Here is a 16,588-nt window from a genome sequence, read left to right on the forward strand (position 1 = left end):
GGTGGTGACATTTTCAGGAATTTCGCAACAACACAGCCGTTATTGAAAAATAAATTATATAAACGTACACTTAAGTTATATCCAAAACGAAACACATGCTCAAAACTCATGACTTTCTAATTATTCCACTATATTTTACTATTTTCTTTGCTGTTGAAGTTATTTACCTCTATTGTGTCGATGGTGGAAATATTATGAAATGGGATCTTTTCCCAACTCCATGTTCACCAATCATGTTGGTAGCTTGAAATCTGCCGTAGTGGGAGTATTTACACCACGGAAACTGGCAAATGCCACAAATCAGCATTTGATTTATTGTTTTGCTGCTTGTCTAAACTTAAGAAAGTGACGGAGAAAATGTTAATAAAGTGAATTAAATTTAAAAGTGTGTTGTGTCTGTACATTGTGCCGTTACATTGTGAAAAGAGGAAAATTGAGGAAATATAATTCCAGTATTCGAAAACTATTACCGACTCAGCTAAGAAGTCGTTCATGTCATTCTATCAATCGCAGCCATAGTGTGGCTATAGATATAAGAGCTTGGAAAAAGTCAGCAAAGCACTCTGTGAAAATCAATTGGCTATATGGAATTTATAATAAAGAGTGTTGTGTGTTTTACTATTATTTTACAATTGTATGCTACACATCCTTTTATCAGTAAAATTTATAATAACCATATATACATGCGTATACATACATTTTTTTCTTGAGATGCAACATATTTCTTTAAAATGTCTGTGGTGAGCATAATTACTTTTTTTAAATAAAGACTACTTAGGCTTACAACAAAATTGAGAGGAAGGTACAGAGATTTCCCATATATCCCCTGCCCCCACATATGCATAGTCTCCCCTATTACAACATCACTCCCCAGAGTGGTACATTTTTTTTTACCAAGGATGAACCTACAATGACATCATAATCACCCAAAGTCCATAGTTTATTTTAGGGTTCACTCTTGGTGTTGTACATTCTATGGGTTTGGACATGTGTATAATGACATATATCCACCATTATGATATCATACAGAGTATTTTCACTAAAAATCCTTTGTGCTCTGCCTATTCATCTCTCCCCCTAACCACCGATCTTTTAACTGCCTCCATAGTTTTGCCTTTTCTAGAATGTCATATAGTTGGAATCATACAGTATGTAGCCGTTTCAGATCGACTTCTTTCACTTAATAATATGCATTTAATAATCATGTATTTTCATGGTTTGATAGCTCATTTCTTTTTAGCACTGAATAGTACTCCACTGTCTGAGTGTACCATGGTTTATTTATTCATTCACCTATTGAAGGATATCTTGGTTGCTTCCAAGTTTTGGTGATTATGAATAAAGCTGCTGTAAACATGTGTGTGCAGGTTTTGGTGTAGATAGAAGTTTTTAGCTCTTTTGGGTAAATACCAAAGGGTCTGACTGCTGGATCATATGATAAGAGTATGTTTAGTTTTGTAAGAAACTGCCACACTGTCTTCCAAAGTGGCCATACCATTTTGCATTCCCATCAACAATGTATGCGAGTTCCTGTTGTGCCATATCCTCGTTAGCATTTGCTGTTGTCAGTGTCTGGATTTTGGACATTCTAATAGGTGTGGAGTGGTATCTCATTATTGTTTTAATTTGCATTTCCCTTAGGATATATGATGTGCAACATCTTTTCATATGTTTGTTTGCTATCTGTATATCTTCTTTGGTGAGGTGTCTGTTGAGGTCTTTGGATAACTGTCGTTTGTCAGATGTGTCTTTTGCAAATATTTTCTCCCAGTCTGTGACTTATGCTTTTATTCTCTTGATATTGTCTTTCACAGAGCAGAAGTTTTTAATTTTAGTGAAGTCCAGCTTATCAATGATTTCTTTCATGGATCATGTCTTTGGTGCTGAATCTAAAAAGGCATCACCAGACCCAAACCCATCTAGGTTTACTCCTATGTTATCTTCTAGGAATTTTATAGTTTTGACTTTTCATTTAGGTCTGTGATCTATTTTGAGTTAACTTTTGTAAAGGGTGTAAGGTCTGTGTCTAGATTTATTTATTTGCATGTGGATGTCCAGCTGTTCCAGGACTATTTGTTGAGAAGACTATCTTTGCTCCATTGTATTGTCTTTGCTTCTTTGTCAGAGATCTGTTGACTGTATGTGGACTCTCTATTCTGATCCATTGATCTATTTCTCTGTTCTTTTAGCAATCCACACTGTCTTCATTACTGTAGCTTTATAGTAAGCCTTGAAGTTGAATAGCATCAGTCCTCCAACTTTGTTCTTATACATTTTTTTCTGAGACCCGGTCGCTAAGCATTTACCAACGCTTGTCACCTGGTTTTGGCGCTGCTACTATTGAGCTGAGTGTCTTAATACAAACTGTTTGCCTCTCTGAGCTTTGGTTTCGTCATCTGTGATTTAAATGGTTGAAAAAGAAGGTATGTAGGGTCCAAGAATTTGTTTCTTGATAGAAGGGACAATGACACAATAGAGTGGTCACAAATGGAATCTCTGAAGTCATTCAAGTTGGGTTCTAATCCCACCTCTATCACTTACTGAGTAACATTGGGCAAGTTATTTAAATGTTCTGGGCTTTAGTTTCCATGACTATAAAATGCAGATAATGAAGTATAGTTCCTTGGATGGTTAGGATTAAATAAAATAACACTTGTTTTTTACTTAGCTACCATTCAATTTGTGTTAAATGTATGCAATGTACTTTATCTATGAAATATGATCATGAAAATCAAGACTTTCAGAAATATACCACCAGTGTAATGTTCTGTAATTAGAGAAAGACTCTGTACACACTTGGATAAAACTTGGCCTCAGTCTCAGTATCTATTGTGTCTAAGAGTTTTATGATATATGAAAGTGAACCATTAGGATTTCATGTGCTAATGATTAATTATGGAAGAGCCCAGAGAAGCAACTTATGATCCAAGTGGCTAATGTATATTTGACAAGGCCTGTTTGAGAAACCTCTCCAAGTCTGTTGAAACTTTCAGAAATTAATTCCAGCAATAAATTGCTGAAACCATTCTTTGGGCTGAGCAAGGAGGGATTAAGGTGGGAAAAGCCAAGGATGTGGGAGGGACATACCTCCCACATCCTCAAATGAGGTCAAAAAGTATAATTTCTTAGGACATGTCCTTCAACATGTACTTGAACATGTACTTCAACAGCAGCATATTGAGGTTAGGGATGGACGTGGGATAGAAGCATCTTTCCAAAACAAGCCTGGGGAGATGTCTTTTCTGCTGACCTGGGTATCTTAGGCAATGGAGGAAAGGTGGGCAGGTAGGGTGAAAGGAAGGACTAAGACTTCAGGGGGATGACATGGGCAGTGGGTGGGTGGACTTGTATGTATGAACCATATCCATAGATTCACGAAACGTTAGACCACTGTGTTCTATTATATTTCTGGAGATGGGATATTGAGGCCCAGTGAGGGAATATCATTTGCCTAAATTTAGAGGCAGAGACAAAGATGGGGCCAGAAGCAACCTAGGCTTCTCACTTGCCCCTCCATAGACCCCTACATAATGGGAATGCATGATTGAGGGTCACAGGCTTGTCTCTAGGCGGCCCTATGACACCTGGCAATGCTTACATAAGACACTATTCAAATAGGCTAAATTTTAGAGTTAATTTAATTAATAAATATCCACTATGTGCTCAGCATGGTGCTATGTGTTTGCTGTAGGGAAAACAATGTTTAATAAACATTGGTCTTTGTGATTGAGGAGTCTAGGTTATTTTTTTGTGTGTGAGGAAGACCATTCCTGAGCTAACGTCCTATGCTAATCCTCCTCTTTTTTGCTGAGGAAGATTGGCCCTGGGCTAACATCCATGCCCATCTTCCTCTACTTTATATGGGGTGCCACCACAGCATGGCTTGACAAGCAGTGTGTGGGTGCGCGCCAGGGATTGGAACCTGTGAACCCTGGGCTGCCGAAGCAGAGCGCGCACACTTAACCGCTGCACCACAGGGCGGCCCCTAGGTTATTTTTATATTCATCTGTAACAGATTTATTTTGTATGCTAAACACCCAAGTAGATAGAGCATGAGATGGTTTCAGCCTACAGAGAGTCAGGAAGACATTCTAGTGCTGGGAGAAAGGCAGAGGGTAAAGAGGGAGGAAAGAACTTTTGGGAATCATTAGTGTGGTTCAATATCCCTTCGTCTGGGGCCCACCATGTGTCAATAACTGTGTTACAGGTTTTGTGTTGGTTATCGCCTTTAAAACAGATGAATATCTTATGATGTAGATGCTATTTCCTCCATTTTATAGATATGGAAACAAACTCGGAGAGGTTAAGTTCCTTGTAGATATCATAGCCAGAATGCGGTAACAATGGGATTTGAACCCAGGGCTCCTTGCCCCCCTGTCCAGCATTCATGCAACCACATTTCAGCAGCTTCTGAGTATCAAAAATAATGTTTAGCTTCCCCTGAGGCCGTTGTCTCACACCTCAGTCCAATGCCCCTCGCTCTGTGAAGCCTTCCTGGGAGACACAATTCTTCCCGGGGACAGAATTAAGTATGCACATTTTTGAGTTCCCATAACACTTAATACCGACCTGGCCAGACTGGGGGCTCCTGATGATCTAAGGTCTTATGTGACTCAGTGCCCTGGCACAAAGTAATTTCAAACAAAGTCACCTTCTACCCCAGCAGCTGTCACACAATCTTGTAACTCCCTTGCTTTTAATTCCTTTATTTGGGGCTACTTTATATTTCTCTATCAGAAAACATATTTGCTACATCAAGCAGTTATCAGACGTCTTTCCTTTTCTATGAGCCTTATTATTTTCTCTGTGTGGTGGTGAGAAAAAATACTGTCCTGTAGTCCCTTCAATGAGTGATTTTACAAAGTTTATAACATTAAATTTGATCTGAGTATTGTATCAATGCCTCTGTTGCTTTTGAGCCACGGGTTGTGTCTGAAACAAATTTAAATCTAAAACGGTAAGAGAATAATTTTAAATTCATTTCTGATCATCTCTGTGGCCTAAATAAAGCATGTTATTTTTGTTAAGGATATGATCTATAGGATGCTGAAATCCGTTGTTTTTGCAGTGTTTTGTGTTGCTGTGTTCTGCCACCAGGGGACAGCATCATCCCTCAATTTGTGTCTTTGGCACTAAACTGCATAGTTCCAATGAGGGGGATGTCAAGGAACAGGAGCGAGAGTTTGCAGGATGAATTTTAGATACTAGCAAATACAGCAAAACTCTGGAAACATTGCCATAGTTGACCAAACACTGGGTTCTGGTCTAGGCTCTCCACTAGCTCTGCGACCTCCACCACCTCGCTTCTCATGCTAAGCCTCCTTGCATAAAATGAGGGAGTTGAACCAGATTAACTCTAAAATCATCTCTGATTCCAATTTCTTTGGCATCTAAATTCATCTATCAGCCGAGCAGAAAGGTCTTTGGATGGCATTATGTAGAATTCTATTTTGCTTCTTTTCATTCTTGTATATGGTATGCTTGTCCCCTCAAAGGTAAATGGTTCAGAGTTTGTGCCTGGTTCACATCTAAGGCACAGAGAAATTCATCTTAGCCACTTTTATTCTCAGCATTAAGAAGCTAAGCCACACTATATTTGAATATTACAGGTATCCTCATCTGAAAAGAAAATAGTTTCTTCTGGATCTGTGGTTAACACTAACGGTTCATTGCAAACAACTTATACTATGTACATACTTTGCCCCCAAATAAAATTTTTACTTATTTTTAGGAATGAAAAAAAAAAGTCAAGCTTCAGGGAAGATAGGTGCTTGAAATCCCACAGTTTCCAGATAATGTCAGAATATGATCACAAGAAAAATGACATGAAATGTACATTAACATAAATCTATAACTGCTCAACTTGATGAAAAATATCACCATAAAATTCTACCATTACTGAACCACCTGATATGTTTTTTCTATGACATTCTGTGAGAATGAATAAATTATCTGAGAATGTGTTTGCATCAAAAATACAGAATTTTGTAATAAACACATAAATCATTCAAGCCTTTTCCAGTAAGATGCCTGATCCTCAAAATGGGTGTATTCATATTAATTTCCCCCCTTTCAGATTCCTTCTCTGTATAGTAACTTAGAGCTCTGGGTGGTAATGGAGAACCATTAATTATGGACGTGTAGGAAAAGAAGATGTAAAGGAAATAGCTCTTATTGAAGTTTCCCACACAACCTCCCCTACTCCCTACAAACCCCAACTTCTGTGAGCCTTACTTTCACTGAGGTCCTCTCTGTAGTTACGGCCTCAGTTTACACTGGGGTCTACTTTTAAAAAACAATCATATTTTTGTAGCCATGGTACCCATATATCAGCCAACATCCCCTGTAAAATTGACACCAATAACTTAACTCTGAAAGATATGTCCTTGTTGTTCTCCCTGAGGAATTAGTTTGCTTTTTTGTTACGGGCAATTAATATCAAATAAGCGTGATTTCATTTTTTGCTTAGACTACTGGGAAGCTCAGAGGCAAACTAGTAGTTTAATTTTAATAGAATGTAGTGATGTGTGCCTGAGGATCCTGAATTTTATCTTTATCTTAGTCATATAGTCTGTCTAGATTTTCCCTATGATTTTTATTTTCTGCTATTTTACCATGAAAGTTTTTGTTAACTACTCCAATATCTTTGTGAGCTGAAGCAAAGTATAAATAAATATATGGATAGATAGTTGTGACAGTGTGATTTATAATAACAAATATATATTTGGTCTTTGTCCCTATTTCTGATACAGAGCTCTTAAATCCCTTGGCATTTCCGAAGTGATGAGAGCTATTTGTTATGTTAAGGAGGTGCCTTTTGGTCCACCTAAGGATGAGGGATGTGATTAGCAGGTGGGAAATTTCAGTCCTCTACTCCTCCGCCCTCCTCCTCACTCCCCCCAGGGAGAAGATTGGGGCTTGAGATTGAGTTCAATCCCCAATGGCCAACGATTTAATTAACCATGCCTATGGAATGAAGCCTCCATAGAAACCTACAAGGACAGCGTTCAGAGAGCTTCCGGGTTGGTGAACAGGTGGAGATTAGGAAGCTTGGAAGCTCTGTGCCCTTTCCCCATGCCGTACCCTATGTGCCTCTTCCATCTGGCTGTTCCTGAGTTATATCTTTTTATAATAAACTGGTAATCTAGTAAATAAAATGTTTCCCTGAGTTCTGTGAGCTGCTCTAGCAAATTAATTGTACCTAAGGAGGGGGGCCATTGGAACCTCCAATCTATAGCCAGTTAGTCAGAAGCACAGGTAACAACCTGGGCTTGCGACTGCCATCTGAAGTGATAGTTGGGGGCAGTCTTGTAGGACTGAGCCCTTAACTTGTGAAATCTGATGCTATCTTTGCGTAGATAGTGTCAGAATTGGGCTGAATTGTAGGACACTCACCTGGTGTCTGAGAATTGCTTGGTGGTGTGGGGGGAATCCCCCCATGTTGGAATTGGGATTAGAACTGTTCTAATAGTCAAACAGACATAATGATGTGTAGAACAGTAGTCAAAGAAATTTCTACAATCAAAGAAGTGAAGGTGGAGTCTACACTGGAATTTAAAGAAAAAGAGAGGGATTGTGAAGTTCAGTTCTTTCTGCTTTCTCCCCAGGACTCAGTTTTCAATGAATGCCTATGAAGTTTCTATTACGACCTAGAGCATTTATGCAATCATGTATGGCTTAATGATGGGGATACGTTCTGAGAAAGGCATCATTAGGCGATTTCGTCATTGAGCGCACATCATAGAGGGTACTTACACAAACCTGGATGGTATTGCCAACTACACACCTAGACTATATGGCACTAACCTTATGAGACCACTGTCATATATGCGGTCAGTTATAGACCAAAATGTCTATATATAATGTGATCTGGGATTCCTCTGTGCTTCTGGTCCCTTTCTTGGTCAAGAGGCATGAAAATACTTTCTCTACATAAGTCACCTGGTGTTTCTACGGACTAAATACATCAGTTAATGGAGAAGAGCTCTGAATCAAGTGCTGTGTACATCGAAGGTATTGCCATTTTTAAGGACTAAAGAGGCACAACATGAAATCTCCCCTATTTTGGGGGGCGCGGTTTAGGAGTAGAAGGAAGATAAAGATCTGTCAGGCTGTGCAGGATGGAGAAGAGAGATGGACTAGGGAACAGCATTGTTTCCCGTCTCTGCTAATGCAACTGAATTGAATAGTCATAAAAGCCCTGCCCACTTCACATTTTAACAGAGAGGAAAGTAAGACTCAGAAAGGTTAGGTGCCTTACTTAAGGCCACACAGCCTGGGAGTGGCAGAGCTTGGGTTTTGGCTACCCTCATTGCTCCTTCCACATGCTGCCTGTTATGGGTATCTTCTCTTTGCCCCCTAGGTCCATCCTTCACCTTCTTCACCCTGCTCCACTCTACTCTCCACCATGGGGGACCAACCAGCCTTGACCACATATGGACTGCCCTGCCTTCTGGTTTCTGGCTGGTTCGGCTGTTGGGAAGTCCCAGCAGGAGATGAGAGGGAGATCAGTCATGTATTCCCTTGGCTTCTCTGCTGTGAGGACCACTTGGGCTGGTGGTGTTCCTCTATCAATGGTCATTGCTCCTCTCAAGGTAGGGTGCTCCTTTTGGTTTTCCGTAACTATCACCTCATCCCTTTGGGCCTAGAGGTGGTGACAGCACCACTGCTGTTAGCCCCAGTTCCTGCACCATCCATTGTTCTTCCTTTACACCCCACACACCTAGTAAATAGTTCCTTTGTAAATAAACTTCCTTAAATTATCCTAATTTGGGTGTGCTATCTGTTTCCTGTTAGGACTCTATTACACTTTCCTATTAAAGAAAATGTGATGTTAGTATTATGTTATAGAATATAGCATTAGATTCATGAAAGATGAATTTGATATGTTTCAATTATTGGGGAATGTAAATCATGGGGTTGTCATCTTTTCCCATTGGACATTATAAGAGAAGATGGGGGCACAGGGGAAATGATGAGAGGAGCTATAATGTATACGCTCCAATTAAATTTCTTTGGCTGTCTGCCATTTGTGCTTCCAGCACTACTGAAATTGATTATTTCCTTTTAGCTTCCTACCTGTATCTTCACCTCCAAATTGAATTGCTTTGCCTAAAGCTTTAAAAACTGTTTTCATATTAATTAATCAACATTTTAAAGTTAGATTTCTATCTTGTGATTTTACTGGGAGTATGCTTAGAGAAATAACTTAGCTATATATTTAATGCAATCTATGTTTCAAAACAATTCTTTTCTGAAATTGCACAACAGGGAACATGAGTTTTCACAATAAATTTCTTCATCAATAAGGTAAGGTGATAAAAAGGCATAAGATGTGTGGGAGCCTTTTCAAAATTAGTTATTTCATGAAGGATAATTTAATAGATCACTTTGATTAAGAAAATCCATAGCCACAAACAAAAATTCAAGAGGATCTTGAAAGCAAATAAATATACTTATATTTCAAACTTTTGACTTGACTTTACCTTTAACATGTTGGCTTCTGATGTCCTTGTAGGTGGGTTTGTCCACCTGTAGAAGACAATGTGGCACCATTATCTCTCAATTGTGACTATGATACCATATAATGTCCTGCCACTCTGTATGGTTAGATTCCCAAGGATAAAGGCATGAGTTCCTATCATCATTCTTAGAGATGGTGATTTCTGTCATCATCATGTCAATGATTGGTTGTCAGTCAATATGTGTAAATATGTGTACTGCTGTGCCAGTGACTAGTATAGTGGCCTCAGGTGGTATTTGGCATAAAACACTTGGGTTTGAGATCCAATTCTGTCTCTTATTGCTGTAAAACTTTGGAAAGGTGTTTACCATATCAAAAGCCTTAGATTTTTTATCTTTTTAATAGAGAAAATACTTAGTCAATTCACGTCGTTGAGTTATCATGAAGATCAATATACATGATTAAGTACATGCAAGTGATCAAGCAGGCAGATCAGTGTGTGGCCTCAGGTGGATGCCTGTGTTGGGATTTCACCTCCATCACGTGTTGTATGAAAATGTGGCAAGTCACTCAACCTTCTGAGCCTCAGTTTCCTCACCTGTGAAATGGAGGTAACAAAAGTACTGATACCTCATAAGGGTGGGGGGACATGAGACACACAGTGTAATGTGCCTAGAACAGGGTGTGGCACCAATCAAGTTTAATAATTGTTAGCTGTCATTATTAATATTATTAAAGGCATCGATGAACTATCAAGGGCTATATAATTGATAGACACGAGGGTGAAGAAGATGATGAAGACATCGCAAAGATGCCCAATGCCTTTGAAAGCCTTCAAGCCTGAGTCAATATTGGAGTCTATGATGGTTAATTTATGTGTCAACTTGACAGGGCCACAGGGTGCCTGCATATTTTGTTAAACATTAATTCTGGATGTGTCTGTGAAGGTGTTTCCAGATGACATTAGCATTTGAATCAGTAGACTGAGTAAGGCAGATTGCCCTCCCAATGTGGGTGGGCGTCATCCAATGCATTGAGGGCCTGAATAGAATGAAAAGGCAGAGGAAAGGAGAATTCGATCTCTCTGCCTGACTGCTTGAGCTGGGACATTGGTCTTCTGCCCTCCACTGAGATTTATCTCATTGGCTCCCTTGGTTCTCAGGCCTTTGGACTCAGACTGGAACTTATTCTACTGGATCTCTAGCTTTCAAATGATAAATTGTGGGGCTGAGCCTCCACAATCACTATTTTATTTATATGTCTATGTCTCTATGTCTCTATCTATTTATCATCTCCTATGTTTCTAGAGAGCCCTGACTAACACAGGGTCTTAGTGTTACTCTTTATCGGCTCCAAGTTGAAGTGGCCAGGGTGGATGAGAGGGAGAGTCATCGAGCCTCCTGTTATCTCTTAGCTTCTGATGTTGACTGTCCACCTCTTTTTCTCTGTGGAACATTGAGCCACAGTATTTCTGCCTGGAAAGGGCATGGCTCTTCTGCTGGTCAGTCTGGTCAAGAGTTGAGTGTGGTTCGGATTTTGTTGTTGCTATGACTTCCTTCATTGTTCCATCAGCTTCCAATTCCTCTAGGGTTACCCTGTGGAGGCTGGGGTGCTGGAGAGTTTTTTCAATGTTCTTGTTGCACTCTCAGTTTTCGGCCTTCCCTCTGTGTCTGCCCCACAAAGAGGGTCTCTCTCAATGCTCTTGCCCACCTCCCATTGCCAGCCTGGTCATGGGAGCAGGTGGGGTTCTCTGTTGTCTCTGTCTTAGGTGGGACCTAATATGTTTAGGGTCTTAGAGAAGGGGCTTCCTTAGTATTCCTGCTCTTTTTCCCTTTGGTGGCCAAATTACACTGGATCCATTTGGATCCAACTGGATCTTTTGCATGAGAGAGTTTCTTTGTACTACATCTCCCCCAGTGGTAGGTGCACTCTGATGATATTAGTACAGAATCCTGGGACCAGGAATACTTCCTTCCTATCTCCCAGGACTACTCCTATTTTCTATCAAATAAATATTTATTAATGCCTATTGTATACCTGCATTGATGCTAGATTACGAGGGAACAAAGAAGGGTAAGAGCTTGGATTCTAAAGGAGGACTTGGACATGCACACAGGTCTGAGTTTACAACATATTATAACACAAGTTTAACTATAACACAGGTTTCTCAACCTCAGCACCATTGAGAGTTGGGGCCCGATGATTCTTTGCTGTTGGGGGCTGCCCTGTGCACTATAGGATGCTTGGCAGCATCCCTGTCCTCCGCCCACTACATGTCAGTAGCACTCCTCCAGTCCTGACAACCAAAAATGTCTCCAGACATTTCCAAATGTCCGCTAGGGGGCAAAATGGTCCTGATGAGAACCACTGATTACAGTGCAATGTATTATTGGTGTCACACTGCTTTGCATTGCTTCCTCCAGAAGGCTTCTTGAAAGCCTCTGGCTGGGCCAACTGACGCAGCGTGGTGCTCTTTAACCCGGTGCTCACCTCTATCTCAGCACTTCAAATTATATCCACATTGCCAATTTGGGCCACTGCCTCCTTCTTTAGACTGTAGACACTGGCTCATTTTTTATCCCCATTGTTAAGCACAGTGCTTAATATACAGTGAGTGCTCAATAAATGGACATATGGGCTGTGGTTTAGTGGTTCAAGACGGTTGTAACCAACCTAAGGAGTCTGATAAGAACTGGCCTCTATAAGGGTTATTGAAGCTCCATTTCACAGATAGTTTAATTTCAACATAAATAATAACTAATAAGAGTTAACTCCTGAGACTGAGGTCATAATAAAAAATATAATCAGCTTACCATAAAAACTGTATTATTCAAACACTGATTATAAAAACAAAACTGCCTCTTTGTCTGAATCAAGGCCAAGCTCTTATTTAATTTTTCAAACAACTTCCCTCCAGGCCAAAATTGTGGCACGCCTCGTATATCCTTTTTCTCTCATGATTTCACTTAACTTCACAGGTTGGATTATAGTTCCACTTGCAAAGTGATCTAGCTAAAGGAAGAAATTTATTTTGTAGCAGGAGCTACAAAAATAATATGAAGAGAATGTAAGGAACAAGAATGGAGGCTTAAATTCTGTCAGAGTTGTTTTAAAAAATCAAATGAGAATTATGAGAAAGAAACTCTTCTCATGAAGGCTTACTTCCATGTAAAGGGGGATTATCAGTGATTTTTCAGGAAAGGAAAGCTTCACTTTTCAGGTCAGAATTCTCTACTCCTTTAAAACCAGAGCAGAACTTGTGTCTTCAGCCACTGGTCCAATCATGCTAAAATTCCTACAGAAAACTAAAGTTCCCTGCATATGCTCTATGTTCCAGTGATGAGTGCCCTGAAATGTCCTCGTCCCTGTCAAACAGCCCCCGTGGGGCGGCCCCAGTTGCAGATCTCAGTGACAGTAGCAAACATTCACATGAGAACTTTGAAGGATAGACTGGAAAAGGGTTCCATTGAACAGAAGTCAAACTGGGCAAAGACTGGGCCTCTTTTCCTATTAAACAGCTATTTATGTTTCAAGATTCAGTTCAAATGACTGAGGGTTTATTTGTTTGGTCATTTTCATCCATTTAACTAATATCTATTGAGAACCTCTTACAGAAAGACACTGTGCTTTGTGCTGGGGCTAAAAAGGTCCCTGTCCTCTAGGAGATGTCATCTATTGACTGATCACTTTGTGCCAGGCCCCCTGCTCTGTATGTGTTATCATAACCGCTATGAGATTTTATAGCTAAGACAATAAAGGCTCAGAGAGAGTAAGTAACTGGCCCAAAGAGACAGAGCTCACAAACTTGGAGCTATTAAAATGGGGATTATAATGCTCATCTTGCAATGTTGTTTTAATGATTAAATGTCATTTATTCCTTCTCATCTCTACTCAGAAAGACCTTCCTTGAATGCCCTTACCCTGCTTTAATTTTAATTTTTCAAAGCACATATCTATTATCTATTTATTATTTATTTATTTATTACCGACCTCCTCCCGCTAGTATATAAGTTTCATGAGAGCGGAGCCTTGGTTGTTTGCCGATGCATACCAGAGACCATAATTGTGTCTGGTCCGTGGCAGGCACTCAACACATATTTCTTGACTGAATTTGTTGAGTGAATGATTGAAGTGTTCAGCTTGGTGCCTGTGTAAAGAGAAAGTGTTCAATATTTCATCCTCATCTTGCTCTCCCAATCTCTATTGGATGTGGTCTGTGTGAATGACATCACTTGGTAAAATTTGTAGTTTCCTTCTCTTTTCAATATTAGCAGAGTCCCTCAATTTATCAAGTTAAATAGATAAACAATGTAACAGATAATGCAAGAGGAAGAATGTGTTATAAATATTCAAAAGCATGTTCACATTCACTAATAAATGTGGTACAAATTAAAAAAAAAAGAACAGTGAAATCTTTTTTAAAAATATGATTAATAAAGTAATAGCCAGTTTTGGTGAGAGTTCTATGAGGTGGACATTCCCATATAGGGCTTCGGGATGGGTAAATTGAAATGATCTTTCAGGAAAGAAATTTCACACTGTTTACCAACTCAATGGCTAAGTAAAATAATTAAAAATCCCATAATGGGGTATGATATAAAGACTATGCTTATTAAAGTTTGTTTATCACATGGGAAATTGTTTTATAGCCAGAACTTAAAGTGAAAAGAAAAGAAAACCAGGTATATACTATACAACAAAGACTCCTTTGGATGAAATACATCTGCATAGAAAATATTGACACTATGACCGAAAACCCTGCAACCCCAGGGGTGATTAATTTGTATTTTATGCATTTCTGCATTAATAAAATGAAACATTAGCAAAGTGTGATTAAAAATAAAATTCTATATGTGAGTTTAGAGCATTTGCATTTACAAGATATTTTCATAAGGTTATCTTTCATGGTCTCCAAACAGCCTTTTGAAGTCAGCATGGTAGGGATTTTTATTCCTGTTTTGTAGCTGAGGTTACAAAGAGGCTCAGAGGGCTTGTGTGACTTACTCAACACCATCCAGTTAGCTGTTGGCAACGTTGGGCCTAGAATATGGGCAAAATGATATATTATTATCCAAAAGATTTGAGTTCAAATTTTGCTTCCGGAGAATGGGATGAACATCAGAGGAGATGCATGTGAAAGTCGTTAGCCTGATACCTGGTTTACAGAAAATCTTCATCAAACGTTAGTTCTCCTTCCTTCTAGGTGCTTATTCCACAGGACTGTGATCCCACCAGTCATAGAACCACTCCCTGCACCTCCTTGGGCTTTACCTAACTAGATGCCTTGGGAATGCCAGATGGGGAAGCTCCTGGCTGCTAGGAAGTGCCCTACACTACACGCGTTTGGTTCACATGGTCAAGCCTTTACTCACTTCTTCCAGCCTCATCCGCATATTCCAGGTTTGCCCCTCCAGGGAGATAGATGTCTTGGCATCTAAGGAAAGAGGAGTGTCCGTCGCACCCTTGAAATAGCGTGTATCTATGAAAAGAGAAAAATTTAAAGTCATACCTTATGTGGACTCAGCATATTACTATTTACAAAATATTTGCACATCTAAAAACTCATTGAATCGTCACAATGTAGGTATGAGGCAAGCAATTCTACTTCCACTTAACAGATGAGGAGCCTGAGGCTCAAAGAGGAGAAATTACTCCTCTTGGTCCCTACACAAAAATGCCCAAGTCTGGACTTGAATATCCTTCATTTCCTCAACCACCTGGGAAATTCTACACATGCTTCAAGGCTTGGGCCTTGTCACGGCCTTTGAAAATCTTCCCATATCCCATCCACCCACACCCCACCCCTGGCCCTCCTTTCTGTATTACACACTTAACCTGTTCTATCACATTTATCTGTTGATCTGTCTGTTTCTGCCACTAGATTGTAACCTTCCTGAGAACATGGATTATGCGTTGTTCATCTTTCTGTCACTTGATCAATACTAACATGGGAACTGGCATGGAGTAGATACTCAGAAAATGCTAGTTGAGTGAATGAACAAAGGAATATCATCATTATTTCCAAGGTGATTCTCTCAGAGGACCTTCTACAGATTCATTTCGCTGGGTCAGGCCCTCAGAAATCACACAGCTTCCTGTTTTCCCTTATAGCAGTGTGCCACATCTAAGGTTCAGAGAATTGCTGCCCAATGTGCCCCAGTTAGAAAGAAGCAAAAGTGGCTGTGAAATTAGGTCTCCCTGACTCTTAACAAGTTAGAATTTGCTTCCATGCCTAGTGCTACTCATCTGCTGGCCACCTGCAAAATGAATCAACCAAGTTAGAAAGTCTTCCTTTCACTCTAGGCCCCACTATGAGACCTCTGTCCGAATGTTTCCCATGTTGACCACCTTCCTGCCTGTCCACCCTCTGCCACACTCATCAGTTGTCCCTAGGACTCAGGAAGAACATCGTGATAATAACAACCAATAGTTCTAGAGCTCTGACTCTGTGCCAAGTGCTCTGGTGAGAACTCAGCATGCATCATATGTGTAATCTTCAAAAGAACTCTCTGGGGTAAGTTCTGTTACTATGAACCCTATTTTGAGATAGAGAAAATGATTTTTAGAGACTTGCTCAAAGTCGCACAGCTAGTAAGTCATGGAGGCAGGATTTTAACCTAGAGTTATTTAATTCAGAATCTGCAGCTTTAATTACTATGCAATATTGTGGTGTGGACATGCATTTTCAGTTTTTAGGCCCCAAATGTTACCTGCATATTCAGATTCATTTATAGGTCTGGCTGGTAAAATTTTCATCGATTGCCATGCCTCTGCCACATGACTCTCAGGGTCTTCATAGTCGTCATCATCCCCGTGGCCTTTTGCTCCATCCAAGACTTCAGCAAAGTTCCTTTCCTAAGCAGGAGGCAGCATTTGAGTGAGTCAAGGGAAGGTATAATGATGATAAAGATTACAGGCTACAGTGCTAGCTAGGGGGTGATATGGATTCTCTTAGCTGGGGGTTGAAGATTTAAGAGTCTGGGGTCTGGGGCAGTTAAATTCTTGTGGTAGACAGAATTCTAAAGATATCCCCAAATACTCCCATCCTTGGTTATTGAATTAAATAATAATCTAAGTGCTGCTGTGAAGGGATATTGCAGATGTAATTAACATTACTAATTAGCT

At 39.9% G+C, this 16,588-nt stretch overlaps 1 protein-coding gene across 1 annotated transcript in view; it reads right to left on the minus strand.

Annotated features, from left to right (window-relative positions):
- Positions 1–16,588, minus strand: part of CLNK (cytokine dependent hematopoietic cell linker) — a 114,295-nt gene that overhangs the window by 43,109 nt on the left and 54,598 nt on the right. The window contains exons 5-7 of the mRNA XM_087434742.1: positions 16,174–16,318; positions 14,836–14,942; positions 9,486–9,531 (exon numbers count right to left, since the gene is read on the minus strand). Of these exons, the coding sequence (XP_087290868.1) occupies positions 9,486–9,531; positions 14,836–14,942; positions 16,174–16,318 (298 nt within the window). The remainder of the gene's footprint in view (positions 1–9,485; positions 9,532–14,835; positions 14,943–16,173; positions 16,319–16,588) is intronic.

The sequence above is a fragment of the Ceratotherium simum genome, chromosome 8, assembly GCF_057802395.1.
Source record: "Ceratotherium simum simum isolate JZ-2026a chromosome 8, ASM5780239v1, whole genome shotgun sequence".
Classification (NCBI taxonomy): domain Eukaryota; kingdom Metazoa; phylum Chordata; class Mammalia; order Perissodactyla; family Rhinocerotidae; genus Ceratotherium; species Ceratotherium simum.